This window comes from Mytilus galloprovincialis, chromosome 2, assembly GCF_965363235.1.
Source record: "Mytilus galloprovincialis chromosome 2, xbMytGall1.hap1.1, whole genome shotgun sequence".
In the NCBI taxonomy this organism is placed as follows: domain Eukaryota; kingdom Metazoa; phylum Mollusca; class Bivalvia; order Mytilida; family Mytilidae; genus Mytilus; species Mytilus galloprovincialis.
The window spans coordinates 89,492,318-89,509,433 of NC_134839.1; the positions used below are offsets into that span (position 1 = coordinate 89,492,318).

Consider the following 17,116-nt stretch of genomic DNA (forward strand, 5'->3'; position numbering starts at 1 on the left):
GAATGAAATCAAACATAGCATGAATAGTCCTTTCTTTATGAGGTGCTGGCCAAGTGTTGTTACTTTGTAGCCAAATTTTTTCTATTTTTATATAATTTCAAAAACCCAAGTAGAGTCAGATGAGCGATACAGGCTCTTGAGAGCCTCTAGTTGGACAAAAATACCAGATGAATGAAACAGACCCATGGGAGCACCTAGTTAATTTATGGTAAATTTATTATTTACAAACAATTTCTTGAGACAGACCCTTCCTAATTACTGAATTGTTTGCACTGTTACTGTTTTGTTGTATACTTACTCTCACAATATTGTAGACACCTGTGTCTAATTACCTATATACAGGTGGTTGTAGTGATAGATAGCATCAGACTGTTAGGGTCAATGATTTCCTGCAGAGTATTACAAATCTTTTCTCTCCTAGACAGTTTTTTTCTGGGGCTCTGGAAGGCTGACAAACATTTGTGTGCAATACAGAGGTACTGTGATTGCTTTTGTCTCCCCCTTCCTATTTACAGGTAAATATGTTTAGTTATGGACTGCCTCTCAGACATGTATGACAACCATCCTTTGTTGAGATTTTATTTCTTTTGGGACCTTGAAAACTCTTGGAAATCTTACCTCAGTGTGTTATTAATTTCCCAGACATGACTTTGTCAGGTCTCTGTAATTATTTTCATGAAACTGTAGACAGTGTTAATACTATCACTGAAGTATCTGTGATTGTCTGGTCTTCCACTCAAACATGTTGAATTTTTTATATTTTGTTTCCATTTAACCATAACAGGTCTTTTACAATATTACTTTACCTTGTAAAAGCACTTAAGAGGAACTACATAAATCAATATTCACTAAAATCTGAAATAACTGAAAATGAAAAAGTTGATTTTTCATAAAGGTAAATGTTTTTAAGTACTAAATTACAAGTTCATCTTTGTAGCTCACCTGGCCCTAAGGGCCAAGTGAGCTTTTCTCATCACTTGGTGTCCGGCGTCCACCGTCATCCTTCGTCGTCCGTCGCCGTCCGTCGTCGTCGTCGTTAACTTTTTACATTTTGAACTTCTTCTAGAGAACCACTGAATGGAATGAAACTAAACATGACATGAATGTTCCTTATGAGGTGCTGACCAAGTGTTGGAAATTTGTGGCCAATCCATCATCAAAGATGGCTGCCATCGGGGGACTTAGTTTAACATAGGACCCTATGGAAAATGCATACAAATGACTTCTTTTAGAGAACCACTGAATGGAATGAAACCAAACATGTCATGAATGTTCCTTATGAGGTGCTGACCAAGTGTTGTTACTTTGTAGCTGATCCATCATCCAAGATGGCCGCCAGGGGTGGACTTAGTTTAACATAGGACCCTATGGGAAATGCATACAAATGACTTCGTCTAAAGAACCACTGAATTGAATGAAATCAAACATAGCATGAATGTTCCTTTCCTTATGAGGTGCTGGCCAAGTGTTGTTACTTTTAGTCAAATTTTATATTTTTTTATATGATTTCAAAAACCCAAGTAGAATCAGGTGAGCCATACAGGCTCTTGAGAGCCTCTAGTTCTATTTTCACATTGTTCTCTAGCAGTCAAACAAGAAATAAGAAAATGTTGTGTGAATGCCAGTGAGGCAATCTTCCACAAGTGATTGAATGTAGGATGAGGATGTAAAGAGTTATAGATTACAGTATCACCTTCAACAATGAGCAAAATCTACTGCATAGAAAGTTATGAAATATATCAGCTTGAAAAAAATGTGAAACTGTTTAAAAGAGAAAACCAAAGATCAGATTTATGCTAAATTCAATTAACCAAAAACAAGCATTACAGATGGCAACCAACAACAACCACTAGATTATAGAACATTCAATCTCACCTACCTTGAACAATAGTGTGTGAGCATTCAATCACCCCTTACCTTATACAATAGTGTAACAGCACCACATAAAAACAAACTGAAAAACAATTAGTTTGAAAGGGCTTGATTTATCAGATCATTATGAAGCAGTTTACTTACCTATTTAATTAATATACACAGAAGTTTTAAGTAAATCAAAAGCATCTCTTACTTACAGTTTGTCTCGCCTTGATGGAGTCAAACAGCGAGAGTTAGATATGCTGTTTCCTAGGGCAGTGTCATCCATGTTTTTGTTGCGATTAGGTCAGTGTATGGGAAACCACTAGTGATAGGTCAATGATATTTGTTATGCAACTGTATTAGCATTGCCACATCTCATTTCCATAGAAATTATTAGGCCCAGCCCCACACTCATGGTCTATTGACTTTGAAACTTTTACTTCTTTACAAGTATTATTTTGTGATTAAGTCAGTTTTAGGGGAGCAAGATGGTAGGTCAATGATATATTAATTATTTAATGTTTCTAATTTTAACCTTTAAGGAGTTATGCTCCTCAGTTACCATAAAATTTCTCTGTGACTCAAAAACCATTGTTTGACAAAATCTTTTTAATTTTGATACAATGGAATGAAACATTATGCAGAGGTCAGGTTTAATTTGAATTTGGTTCTGGCATTTGCTGTTTGTAGACTTTTTCTGCAATCAGGGTTATCTGTGATCATTAGATCAACTTATTCTTGTTATAATTAGATTTTGAATACTTTGAAACAATTGATTTGATAAAGGTCATTTACCTTGTCTGATGTCTGGTTATTATTTAATGATATGGTGATCAGTTGATCTTGTTAATTCACCTTTCTCATGCAGTGAATGGCAATTAGGTGATCATGTGGCAGTTAGTGCAGCTATTAATATAAATTGTTACTTTGGGTAAATTTATTATTAAAAGAATACATTGGAAGAGGTAAACCAATAACACAAAAATCCTCAATGATAATTTGTCAAAATATCAGCCCAACAATATTAGATCTGTAAATTCCACAAATCTTTTGTTTTTCCCTGGCGGAGATTTGAACTCCTGCAATAATATATATTTAGAATATACTGTATTTAAACCCCTGTACCAAAAAAAATTATTTTGTATACCGGTATGCACATTTATAAAAAGTGCAGTTTTTATCCAACACAATCATAGGTTTGAACATTGTTTTCAATTTAGAATATAGAATTATATAAAAAGAGTTGTTTTTGTTCTAAACTATAAAATAAACTAAAATTGTTATAATTATTTATCGAAAGTTTATAAAAGAACATATTACAAACAAAAAAAAAAAACAACCAGACATTGATTTGTTAACATGGTATGGTATCTGAATGATTCATTCCAACTCTGATTCGTCCCAACAAATTCATCCCAAGTTGCTTGGTCAGTTCGTTCCAACTTTTTCATGACCACAGTATTAAACATTATCATATACTTAGACATAAATAACATATAATTTTTACTGTATGATAATAGCATTAAATGAACGTAAATTCCATATTTTTTGAATTGGTGCTTAGCAGGCTGATATGAAAAGTTTATCACATGCTTCGATTGTTATCTCATGCCTTTCCGTAACCTTATCACATGGCATTCCGATGATACTCGGCAAATTCTGGAAAATACACCTCAATGCTACGTTTTCAATGCAAAACATTACAAAGTAGTGTACAAAACAATTTTTTGGATACTGGAAAGTATATTGTGTAAAATAATTAAAAAAAACCCAAAGAAACAAATTATTTAATAAATGCATTTTTATGCGACCCCAAAAAATTTTGGGGGATCGAATAATGGTATGATATGCCCCAACTGCGTCGTCCTCTGTGTAGTCCAAAGACACATTGGTTTCCGGATAATAACTTTAAATGAAATTTTTTCAGAAAGTGCAATACCACAATAGGAAGGTTGGGATTGATTTTGGGGATGATGGTCCCAACCCTTTAGGAGTTGGGGGCCCAAAAGGGGCCCAAAACAAGCATTTTTCTAGTTTCAGAATAATAACTTGTGTTCAAGTATTTCAATAGACAACTTTCGAGTTCGATGCATTTCCGTCAAAAACTCTGGTTTTAGTGAACATCGTTTGTGCGTTTAGGGGCATGGTCACTTCCGTTCCAATGTTGAGTGAGTGGTTGGAAAACTATAACACTATATTGCACAAATTATTCGGCAAATTGAATTCTCATAATTGTCTTTCAGCACTGCTGTCATTAGGGAATTGTGATTAAGTACCTACAGAACAAATATTATTTCTAGTTTATCCTGCACAATGACGATCACTAAGACGCTTGATGAACGTTAATAGTGCAGGGATGCAGGCGATCCCCTCTATCTGGTAAATGACCTCACAAAGGCGCGCATAATTTGACGAGTTTTTTCCAGTGACGGATGAACTCGAAAGTGGTCTATTGCTCTGAAATTATACTGCAATATTTAAAACCACAAGTAGAAGGTTTGAATTCATTTTAGGGGTTTTGGGGCCAAAATTTAGGAAGTAAGGTCCAAAAAAAGCATTTTTCTAGTTTCCAGACAATAACTTGTATGTAATTGTATGGATCTCTCTGAAATTGTACCACATTGTACCATATAACAAAGGGGAGGCCTGGATTAACTTTTGGGTTAATTGCCTAAAATATGTTGGAATTGGGGCCACAAAAAGAGTCAAAAAGAAGCATGTTTCTAGATTCCAAACAATCATGACAATAACTTGTGTTTAAGTGTATGGATCTCTCTGAAATTGTACTACAAGGTTCAATACTACAAGGGTTGAGTTTAAGGATTATTGCTCCAAGGGGGGTTTCAAAAAGTTGGGGGGGGGGGGGGGGTTTGTTTACCATTTTTTTAAGGGATTCCTTTTTTTTCAAAATTTTTCAAATTCCGAAATTTGAAAAGTTTCAAGAAGAAATCTTCAATTGCACAGTATTGTGCAATAGATTTGTTAGATCTTTGACCACATTAATTTTGTGAAATAAACCTATATTATGTCAAAAATTTGATCACAATCCAAATTCAGATAGTATCAAGCTTGAATATTGTGACCAAATTTGCCCCAACTGTTCAGGGTTCAACCACATGGGTCGTATAAAACTGCGTCCTGCAGAGCACCTGGCTAAAAGTTTCAAACAATATTTAAAAAGTTACTTTAAAAAAGTTGATTTTATAAACAGTGTTTATTATGTATATTGATAGAAAGATATCAAATTGAATGTTCGGTACTAAATTTGGGGTCCGACGTCCATGAACTTTTCACTCTTTAAACTTATATTTGGGAACCACGAAAAAGGATCAATGTATGAATCTGTAATCTTTGTCCAATGTTGAAGCATATGAAAAAAAAAAGATCATAGCATGTCATTTTTCATATCGCATGTATTATCAGCCCTCAGTCAATATCAGTCCTCGAGCCATGTGGCTCTTGGGTTGATATTGAACCTAGGGCTGATAGAAGATGCAATTATGAATTGTCCAAATCTGGAACGAACTGGCTTGGAATTAATCGAACAAATTGACTAGCATTCCTTGGTATACATAAATTTATTTCAATAACCACATTATCAGATTTGAATTTCTTGAATCTTATACAGATTGACTAATTTTGAGTTATTGTTATCAGTATCTATTTAATTTGCCTCATAGTAAAAGAACACAGTAATGATTTGTGAACAAAATATCATTCTGCAATTTTGAAGACTGGGATAAGTTCTGAAGTTCTGTGTTGCAGAAACCTTTATCTAAAGTTTACAACTACAAGTAGGAATGAAGATGATCTAGATAAAAATAATTGGACCATGTTAAAGATTTAGAAAAAAATTTCAAGACCTTAAATTTTGTTAAATGTTTTGTTGAAATTATAAATCTACTCCTTATAGTTTTTATCCAAGTTTTAAGTTTTTATGCCCCATTTATGGGCATTATGTTTTATGGTCTGTGTGTCCATCCATCTTTTGTTCTTTCGTTCGTTAGTCTGTTCATTTGTCTGATCGTCCATCTGTCCCGCTTCAGGATAAAGTTTTTGGTCAAGGTAGTTTTTGGTGAAGTTGAAGTCCAATCAACTTGAAACTAGCTTAGAACACATATTACCTATGATATGATCTTTCTAATTTCAATGCCAAATTAGAGTTTTTACCAAAATTTCACGGTCCACTGAACATAGAAAATGATGAAGCATCCGTGTACTATGGACACATTCTTGCTTTATTTTTTTTACTGAAAACTATAATAGTTATGTGAATTTTTAATCAGAAAAAAAGAATGAAGTTGCTTTAACCGGTGGCCTTGTCACCAATTTGTTAAAGTTTCTGACTATGTCAGTTTAAATGAAACCACTGATGGTGAATCGAGGATATTTGGTATGCTGTTTGACCATGCCTGTCAGTCATGATCTTTCAACTTTAAAACTTTTGCAAAGTTTTTGATAAGGTCAGTTTAAGAGGAATTGCTAATTGTATGTCTATGATATTTGGTATGCAGTTGTATTAGCATTATCAATTCTCAGGTTAATGAAGATTATGTGCCCACACCCGGCAGTTATTGAATTTGAATGTACTGGTAATTTCAAAGGCTTAAGTATTGACATTTTAATTCCAACATTTGCATTTTACAAACAACATAACTTACACACAAAACATATCTCTGTGTCAACAGTTTATTGAAACCATTTGAAACAGATGTTTTTATTGTGGCTCAGACTGTTGGGAGTGTAAATCTCTAATATGCATCTCTTATAAGACCAGACGAAAGTAATTGACCAGAAAAATTTCTGCTGCAGAATGTTAAACTTTGCACATTTGTTTTTTGTGGTTTTATGTCATATAAGTTTCTTTGTTTTTCCATTGCTGATCAGGAAGTTTTGGATTGGTACATATCTCTAATCCTCTAATCTGACTACTAATAGCCTGAACTTGCACTCAAACTTATACTGGAGCCTTGTGCAACTATGGAACAGTGACATTTTAGTCATACCAGTAATTAAAACAAGTGTTTCATATCAATTCTTTGTTTACACACAACATATTTCTTTTATCTCAATGAACTTTTATATAGAAATACAGTAAATTAAGATTTAACCAAAGTTATCATTTTAATTTTGTTTAAAGGCCCTTTCTATAATTGTTGGGATTTGGTTGGACAATTAAAAAAAAGAAATTGTCTACGATCAAATCCTAGTATCATCAAAATGTTAGTTTGTTTACACACTGATTCTGTTGTAAACTTTATGAAATATATTTCAAACTACAGTATTCGTTCCAAGATTTCAGGGTTCACTATTAATGCTATCTAAACATCCACCTGGTCATATTACGCCTGTCTACTAAAGTTGGCTTTGTAATGCCCAGTTGGAGAAGGAACGCCCATATCGATAATTAGGTAAATTGGTCAATAGTCAAAGATAGACAATTTGGGCAATTATTTGATTTTCAGATCTATCTTTTCAGTTTTGAGAACTTGTAAAACATTATTTGTTAATGGCCCATTTGATTGAGCAGATCCCTATTGAATTTGGGTCAGTAGGTTAAAAGTCAAGTTCATAGTACAAATGTACCTGAAATTTTAGGACATTTTTTGTGTTGTGAATCTAATCATTACTCGTACATGGATTATAATGGGTCTTTGGTTGAAAAGGACCACTTTTTATTTGAAGATCACTAGGTCAAAATGTCAGAGTTTTTTTTAAAGCAGTTTTAGAGATTGGAAGTTATTGTAATGCTTTTGTTCACTGTAATTTGACAAAAATGATCATACATTTCGCAGCATCCATTGTACTTGACTGTAACATCTACCTTGTAATATTACCTTATGATATTCAGTCATTAAAAGCATTAGAGACAAGTCATTTGTAAGTTTTTACTCAAGTTTCTATAAGCAGAAATGAATGTATTCTTTCTCGTCTTTGAGGAAAAAAAAATAACCTGTCATAAATAGAATTAAAGCCACATCCATTCCACCCTCATCGAAAGTCATGATATAAAGGCATGATATAAGTTATAATATTATAAGCGTATCATACAGTAGATTATTGAATAAAGATAGCACTGTACAGATATAATTTATATGAAAAATGTAAACCTTACATAATATTATCAATACACTGATTATTAATATGATAAAACAGAAAATATTTGTGAGAGCTTGCACCAGCATCAATGTCTTTGAAAGGCTTAACAGGGAAATTTGAAAATATGAGGCTCAATGAGAGGGGGACATTTGGTACCATCGGGAGTCCAGCAAGGGTAATTCATTACACTCAACTTTTTTGTTGAATGATTTTTTCATAACTTGCATATTTTCTACCTGAACTTCTACTTTCTGTTTTATAATCTTTAAAGTTACAGACTTTAGTGTATATAAGGTTATTCGTTATACATTGTGACTGTAAACATTGCATACAGTTGCCTATCTGAAAGTCAGTGCAAGAAATTGTTTCCTAGGAACAAGAATTTTATATATCAAGAAAAGGATGATCATTCCTAATCTTGTTTTATAGTAGTGGTTAAACTTAATTGAATATATATGTGTGGTTACTTTAAGGGTCTTTGATTCAAGAAAATAAGCGGAATAACCTTTGATGAATCCTGGCGAAAATGCCGATGTCATCTTTTTGTCATTATCATCTGTCCATGGTTGTTTAAACTTATAAAAAGATCCTCGTCTGAAACTACATGACCAAGTGATACTTAACTTTAACATATGTAGGGGTAACCTGTTTAAAAAATTGTATCTGGAGATTTGCTCAAATAAACAAAAATGACTGCTGATTTTAAAAAAGAACATATTGCTAAAATGAGATTTTTTTCTCAAAAACTAAATAGATAAAGTATATTTGATATGAACAGGTCAATGTCCATCTACTGGGGGATTTTCTGAAAAATCTGACAATCCATTCTGTATTAAATGCTCCTGAAATGTCATTTTTAGCTCACCTGACCTGAAAGGTCAAGTGAGCTTTTCTCATCACTTGGTGTCTGTCTTCCGTCGTCCGTCGTCCGTAAACTTTTACAAAAATCTTCTCCTCTGAAACTACTTGGCCAAATTTAACCAAACTTGGCCACAATCATCCTTGGGGTATCTAGTTTAAAAAGTGTGTCTGATGACCTGGCCATCAAACCAAGATGGCCGCCATGGCTAAAAATAGAACACAGGGGTAAAATGCAGTTTTTGGCTTATAACTCAAAAACCAAAGCATTTAGAGCAAATCTGAAAGAGGTAAAGTTGATTATCAGGTCAAGATATATCTGCCCTGAAATTTTCAGATGAATCAGACAACCCGTTGTTGGGTTGCTGCCCCTGAATTGGTAATTTTAAGGGAATTTTGCTGTTTTTGGTTATTATCTTGAATATTATTATAGATAGAGATAAACTGTAAACAGCAATAATGTTCAGCAAAGTAAGATTTACAAATAAGTCAACATGACTGAAATGGTCAGTTGACCCCTTTAGGAGTTATTGCCCTTTATAGTCAATTTTTAACCATTTTTCGTAAATCTTAGTAATCTTTTACAAAAATCTTCTCCTCTGAAACTACTGGGCCAAATTTAACCAAACTTGGCAACAATCATCTTTGGGGTATCTAGTTTAAAAAATGTGTCTGGTGACCCGGCCATCCAACCAAGATGGCCACCACGACTAAAAATAGAACATAAGGGTAAAATGCAGTTTTTGGCTTATAACTCAAAAACCAAAGCATTTAGAGCAAATCTGATGGGGTTTAATTGTTTATCAGGTCAAGATATATCTGCCCTGAAATTGTCAGATTGATCAGACAATTGGTTGTTTGGTTGCTGCCCCTGAATTGGTAATTTTAAGGAAATTTTGCAGTTTTTGGTTATTATCTTAATTACTATTATAGATAAACTGTAAGTAGCAAGAACGTTCAGCAAAGTAAGATCTACAAATAAGTCAACATGACCAAAATTGTCAGAGAACTCTTTAAGGAGTTATTGTCCTTTATAGTCAATATTGAACAACTTTTCGTCATTTTTGTAACTTGTACAAAAATCTTCTTTTCTAAAACTATGGGCCAAATTTAACCAAACTTGGCCACAATCATTACTAGGGTATCTATTTTAAAAAAGTGTAATGACCCTGCCTGCCAACCAAGATGGCCGACATCAGTAACTACAGTAACAGGTGAGCGACACAGGCTCTTGAGAGCCTCTAGTTTTTAAATAAATGTAATAGTTTTAAGCTTGCATCTCAAAATTTTAAGCAGTTAGTGCAAATATGACAGAGCAGAGTTAATCTGCAGGTTATATGCAGTTATTTTGTTTTTAGAATAATTGAAGGATTCCTATTTACTAGATTTTTGACGAAAAATGTTGGTGATTGATTCAGGGATGTACAGCTGGCAGTTGGTTGGATGTGTGGCTGGGTGGGCTGCAGCCAAATGGTTTCTGTGCATTTACTCATAAACTGTTCAACCAAAGCTTTTAGTATTTTAATATGTTGTTACTGACAACAAAATAGAGGTCAAGCTTAATAATGTCGGTTTTGACTTTTACCGTTCAGGAGTTATGGTTCTTTAAAAATTGAAAAATGGTGTTTCCAGTGGTGTCTGTTCATTTACTCATGAACAGTTCATTCCAAGCTTTTAGTATTTAAATATGTTGTTAATGACAACAAAATGGAGGTCAAGTTTAATAATGACAATTTTGACTTTTTTCTGTTCAGGAGTTATGGTTCTTTAAAGAATGAAAAATGGTGTTTCCAGTTGTGTCATGTATTTACTGATGAACATTCAACGAAAGCTTTTCAAATTTTGATATGGCAATATTCATGACAAAAAGGAGGTCAAGTAGGATTATGAGGATTTTGACTTTTACCCTTCAAGAGTTATGGTTCTTGAAATATTGAAAAAATGGTGTTTCCAGTCGTGTCTGCATTTTTTTCTCATGAACAGTTCAACCAATGCTTACTTAATTGAAATATATTGTTACTGATCACAAAATGACGATCTAGAGTTATGATTCTTGAAAGATTAAAAAATAGAGTTATGGTTCATGAAAGATTGAAAATTTTGTGTACCATAATTCAGAAATATATAATCTTAAATTTATAAAAAACAAAATAGAGCTCACATCTATAGATATAAACAATTCATCAAAGTTGTATGCAAATGGGTTGAAGCATTTTTGAAATAATGTCTGACATGTTGACGAAGGACAGACGGACGGACAGACGGATGGACAGACGGACAAATAAACCCATGCTGTATCAAATATTCAATCACAATTCAAATTGAGAGCTGTTTTAAGCTTAAATGTTGTGTCTATACTTGCTCAACTGCTCAGGGTTTGGTCTCTGCGGGAAAATCAGGTCTGTATCTCTGACAGCCTCGTGATGAAGTTATTTCCCCTGAAAAGTAAATTTTTTTGTGAATTTTACATTTTTTGTTTATTTTCTTAATAACTGTTACAACTGTAGAAAAATTTTAAACAGTACAAATGACCAGAACAATAAAGGTCTCCAAATCAGTACACTTGGTTTAAATCATTAGATATTTCTTTATAGCAGTTATTGCTTCTAAATGAGAATTTTACCCTTTTTTAGTTCACCTGACCTGATGGACCAAGTGAGCTTTTCTCATCACTTAATGTCTCTCTTCTGTTGTTGTTGACTGTCGTTATTGTAGTTTACTTTTACAAAAATCTATTCTGAAATTACTGCCAACATTTAATCAAACTTGACCACAATCATCATATGGGTATATAATGCTCCATTCAAATGTATTTTTATATTGTTTGGTTGTTCAGCTTTTTGAGTTAACGAAGGGCTTACATATCTGCTGTACAATTCCCACTTACTGTAACTGTGGCAAGTGAATTTCTGTTCTCTGAAAGTGAAAATATGCTGAGAACCTGGAAGTAAAAACTCTGTAATTGGCTAGTGAAAATCACTTTTAGTTTTTTTCTCTCAAACGTATATTAAATGTCAAATTAGTGATGAGTTTGGAAACACTGTGCCTTTCTCTGTCAAGTTCTTTTTTCTGCATTCATATAAAGATGGTAATACTTGATTTGAAGGGATGTTAAGTACTGGTACACTAGGTTATCATCTGTCTGTCTAATGCCCTAAAAGTGACAACTACAGTTTTATATGTATGTTAATCTTCATATTTTATGGAGATAACAAAGATATAATCATAAGTTACCAAATGATATTTAATATAAAATTAATGATGCAGATTTTCGAGTACATTGCACTTGGAAAGTACTTGAAATTAGTTGAACATTGTCATTATAAATGTGAATTACTATCGGAGAAATCAGTCAAATAGGGAAAAATGGTAGAATTCAAATTCGATTTAGCATTTTTTTTAGTATTTGGTAGAATTCAAATTCGATTTAGCATTTTTTTTAGTATTTGCCTTTGCATGTATGACAAGTTAGTTTGCTTAAGTTTTGGGTAAGAAAACTGTTGGCGTATAATCGAAGAGAAGATTAATGGAGATACATATTATTTACGATATCTACCAAGGTATTATATACACTGATAAGTATTTATGACACTGTACCTTTTAACTTTAAAGTTGATAAAAAATAAGTATTTTGTGACTTATGTTTATTTTGCACTGGTATCTCGTTCAAGCTAACTGTAAGTATAGGAATTTATAGATTTTTTTCTTTTTCAGAAATTATCTTTTTTTTAAATACACGTTTTCTTGAAGTTTTTATTCCAAAATTTAATGCTTAATGGAGCTTTCTTGAAGTTAATACATCAATACAACACAGCATAGATCATAGTTTTATAGAGAAACGCCTATTCAAAGTCTCATTGAATTGTAACTATGAGTTTGACCCAAGACAAAAAAACAGAAAATCAGTTAAACTTTTCTAATGGACAAGTTTTGTCGATGAAATCTTTTCTATAGCTCACTTGGAATGTTGATAAAGGTTGATATTTAACAAGTAGCCTATTTCTGTAACATTGAAAGTTTAAAACCATAAAGTAGTTGTCCCTCTCAAGACTTTACCTGAATTCAATTTCTTTTCATACATTAAAAGTAGTTTCTTCATGGCTATATAACCATGAAAGGGGCCTCAGTGGCCAGGTGGTCTAAGTAGTTGTATACTGTATCACTAGCCCAGCATCACTGAGGTTGTTAGTTTGAACCCTGCGCATGGCAGGTGTGCTCAACTCCAATCTTAATTGACTAGGTTTATTAGTTTTCCTACCAAAGGTCCATAGTTCTCTCTGGCACTCTGGCTTTCTCCACCAATAAAAAAAAGTGTCAGCCAACAAAAAAGTGCAATAGTGCTGAAAATTTCGTTAAACACCAATCTATCACCAATATGAGCTGGAATTCTTATCAAGAGCACCAGATCATCATCTAATATAGGGAAACAATTCTCTTCAACATTCAATTAAATGTTAGGTTCCACTGTTTAGTCAAGGATGCACTTTTTATAGAATATAGCTTGGATGGTATTTGAAAAATACATCATACTGTGGATTCATCATTATTTGTTGGATTCCAATTTTAGTGGATTTCATGGCTACCCAGGAACCCCAAATTCTGATCTTTTCTACAACGAATTGCAAATCTTTCTACAAGAATGTATGCAGATCTTGGCAAAACCACGAAATCAAATATCCACGAAAACTAAGTTCCTTTCAATCCACAAAAATTGGTATCCACGAAAAAATAAATAAATCCACAGTATATGTCTGATATTACACCAGTTAAACTAGAAACCTTAGGACCATACATACAAGAGGGGCGAAAGATACCAGAGAGACAATCAAACCCATAGATCAAAAACAAACTATGTCTAAAAAGAAAAAGTTAAACAGACAAATAATAGTACACCAGACACAATATACAAAACTAAAGACTGAGCAACACAAACCCCTCCAAAAACTGAGGGTGATCTCAGGTGTTTCAGAAGGATAAGCTGATCCTGCACCACATGTTGCTCATATTTATACCAACACGGTAAATAGCCTTTTTTTGTAGGTCATATTTGTACATAGGGAACCAGATTGTAGTTGCAACATAAGGAGCATATCCAATATCATCTGTGAAATGGAATAAGTGGTTACAACCTCATTTCATGGATCAGTGATCAAGGTTAAAGTTATGTTATTAGGTTTCGTTTCTCAGATACTATAAGCAGTAGGTCAACAAGGTGGTGTATATAATGATTGTAAGGGGTACATGTCAGTTGCCTGGTTTCATCCGACCTTGACCTCATTCTCATGGTTTATTTGTCAATGTTACCTTTTTCTGTTGTGGTCTTTTTTCAACTTCCATTCGTAATGGGTCAACTATATGTGGTGTCTGGAAAAATTATAAGATGCATATGTCATATCCTACCTTGACCTCATTTTCATGGATCTGTAAAAAGTTTATGAGATACTTGTAGTAAAACTTTTATTTTTAAGACAAATAGTCAGTAAAGCTGAAGAGAAAATTTAGCATTAATACTAATGTTTCTTACAGGCCATTTTTCCCTGACTTCTCATTAAATGCCTTATACTGTGGATTCATTATTACTGTTGGATACCAATTTATGTGAAATTTATCATTATGTGTACAGTTGAACCACATATTTATATGTCCAACAAAGTATGATTTTGCTGGTTTGCAAACTTTGTCAATAACACAAAAACTAATACTGTAAATTCAGAAATTATTGCATGCATTTATTTTTACCATTTTGTCATTTTAGAATAAAATGCAATTTTAATTTTTGCGATATTGAGAAAAATCCTCTTTAATTCATATATAAAATTTCAAAATGCGAGTTTAAATTATTGCAATTATAACCCTGTCGCATTTTTTGCAATGATAAAAACATCGCAATAATTTCTGAATTAACAGTATACAAGAAAATGAAATCATTTCTCAATCCACGAAATTGATACACACAAATATAAATTAATCCACAGTATTATATACAATTTTATACCTGCAACAGTTTCAATCTACAGTCACAGCCTGGCACAGATGCTTATTATGATTTAATATTTATTTAAAACTCGTAAAAAGGGGGAGTTTTTATTAAGCTTGAAAAATGTGTAAGTAATGCAATGATATTTGAAAGTTACAAATGCGTTCAGGAAGTTCAAAGGATGCTTGAAATTGAAAAAAAAGGAATATTAAATGATGCATTGTCAGACAATTTGCACATATTGATTTTATGACTTCTTTTAGAATTGAACATCAATGAGATTTATGAAAGAAAATTGTTTAGTTGATATTTAAAGGTAGTATATACTGTCCACCTGTGACAGACAGTTATCTGTTATGGGGCCTGGGATGTGATGATGAATATTCTCTTCATTCTAAATATCAGCCACATCTTGATATATTCATTAGGCCATGCAAATCATATTTTATTTAATCAGTCGTTGGATCATTTAAATTCTTAAGTTGTGATAGGATTGTTTGATACTAGTAAGTAAAAGTAAATATGTAAAAATCTAATCCAGGGACAGTCTATACTATAAAAAGTCCAAGGCTAATCCTAACAGCTATAGATGTGAATTACTGTTTAAAAAACACAATTGGTGAAAAGAAAGATTTTGGAATAGTTTTTTTTTCCAAATTCTAGTTTTATAAATGGAAATGGAGGGAGCGATTTTCATTTCACATTTTATGCCAACAGTCTAATATTCATTTAAACTGCATTTGATATCTAACTTTGTTAAGTTCAAATGATGCAGGAATGTACAGAAAATGATGATTTCAAAACCCTTCTGTTTATTTATTGGTTTGAATGGTGATATTAATGATGTCTTCACATTTATTTTTTTCAGACTGGTTTATAATGTAGACTATCTAAGATAGTATTTATGATAAGATTACCAGTTAAAAAATAGCCTTAAAGTACAACTTCTATCAAATGTTGCTATTACGAATATAAATAAATTAATAAGTAAAGAATACATTGATTGATTCTTCAAGGAATACAAATAAATAAATAAATAGGTAAAGAATGCTGTGATTGATACATGCAGCAAAGCATTTATTTTAAGCACATTACATAATTTATAAGATCTATAGGTTGTAATTAAACTCTATAGCTATGACTTGAGGGATGAACTGAAAATGAATATGTCACTATAAAATAGATAAGCATTAGAATGGGTAAAAATTCAGGTGTTTGCTAAAACTATGTTAGCAGTGACTTGATATGGCTTTCTCATCGTCCCAGTTTTAATTAAACTTCATACTGGCTCTTCATACTTTTATACACATTGCAGACTTATTTTTATGATGGGGAAAAACAGACAAAACTCATATTTTTTTTAAACTAGTCAGAGGAGACTTATAACAAATTACATCTGTCAAGACCCATATGTAACAAGTAATTCTTGAAGCCCTGAAAATATTTTGACACCAATTTTCCAAAAAATAGATCAGATATATATAGTTTATTTGTTGGTAAAATTGATCTTGTGTTTATTTCATTTTAGTTTATCTGACATAAAGATAGCTTCCCAATATTGGATGACACAGGAAATTTAATTTGGATCAAACTATACTAGTCAAAACCTGAAAAAAAAATCAGAAAATATTCCAAGAGGTTAACAAATGTCTACATCATAAGCCAAGATTTAAGGGGGCATTAGATATGATTAAGATAAACAAATATAATATGATCTGTTTAGTTTCACACATTCTTAAAAGTGAGATGTTCAAATAATTTTTCACTATAAGCAGTCAGTCTGATTTAATTTTGCCAAAATAAGTTCATAAACAATGGTATAATTATATCCTCATCAAGTCTATTCTGATAGGGGCCTCGGTGGCCCAGTGGTCTAAGTAGTTACTACTGTTATCACTTATTCTGATAGGGGCCTCGGTGGCCCAGTGGTCTAAGTAGTTACTACTGTTATCACTTATTCTGATAGGGGCCTCGGTGGCCCAGTGGTCTAAGTAGTTACTACTGTTATCACTTATTCTGATAGGGGCCTCGGTGGCCCAGTGGTCTAAGTAGTTACTACTGTTATCACTTATTCTGATAGGGGCCTCGGTGGCCCAGTGGTCTAAGTAGTTACTACTGTTATCACTTATACCGATAGGGGCCTCGGTGGCCCAGTGGTCTAAGTAGTTACTACTGTTATCACTTATTCCGATAGGGGCCTCGGTGGCCCAGTGGTCTAAGTAGTTACTACTGTTATCACTTATTCCGATAGGGGCCTCGGTGGCCCAGTGGTCTAAGTAGTTACTACTGTTATCACTTATTCCGATAGGGGCCTCGGTGGCCCAG

The 17,116-nt window shown here is 33.0% G+C and overlaps 1 protein-coding gene across 4 annotated transcripts in view; it reads left to right on the forward strand.

Annotated features, from left to right (window-relative positions):
• The window catches only part of LOC143064796 (RNA-binding motif, single-stranded-interacting protein 3-like), a 144,922-nt gene that overhangs the window by 5,213 nt on the left and 122,593 nt on the right, over positions 1 to 17,116 (forward strand). Inside the window, exon 1 of one of the 4 annotated variants that reach the window (XM_076237901.1) lies at positions 8,066 to 8,131. The exons of the other annotated variants lie outside the window; for them this stretch is intronic. Within the exon in view, the coding sequence (XP_076094016.1) occupies positions 8,081 to 8,131 (51 nt within the window). The 5' untranslated portion in view covers positions 8,066 to 8,080. Of the gene's footprint in view, positions 1 to 8,065; positions 8,132 to 17,116 lie in introns of those variants that run through there. 4 annotated transcript variants of the gene reach the window in all.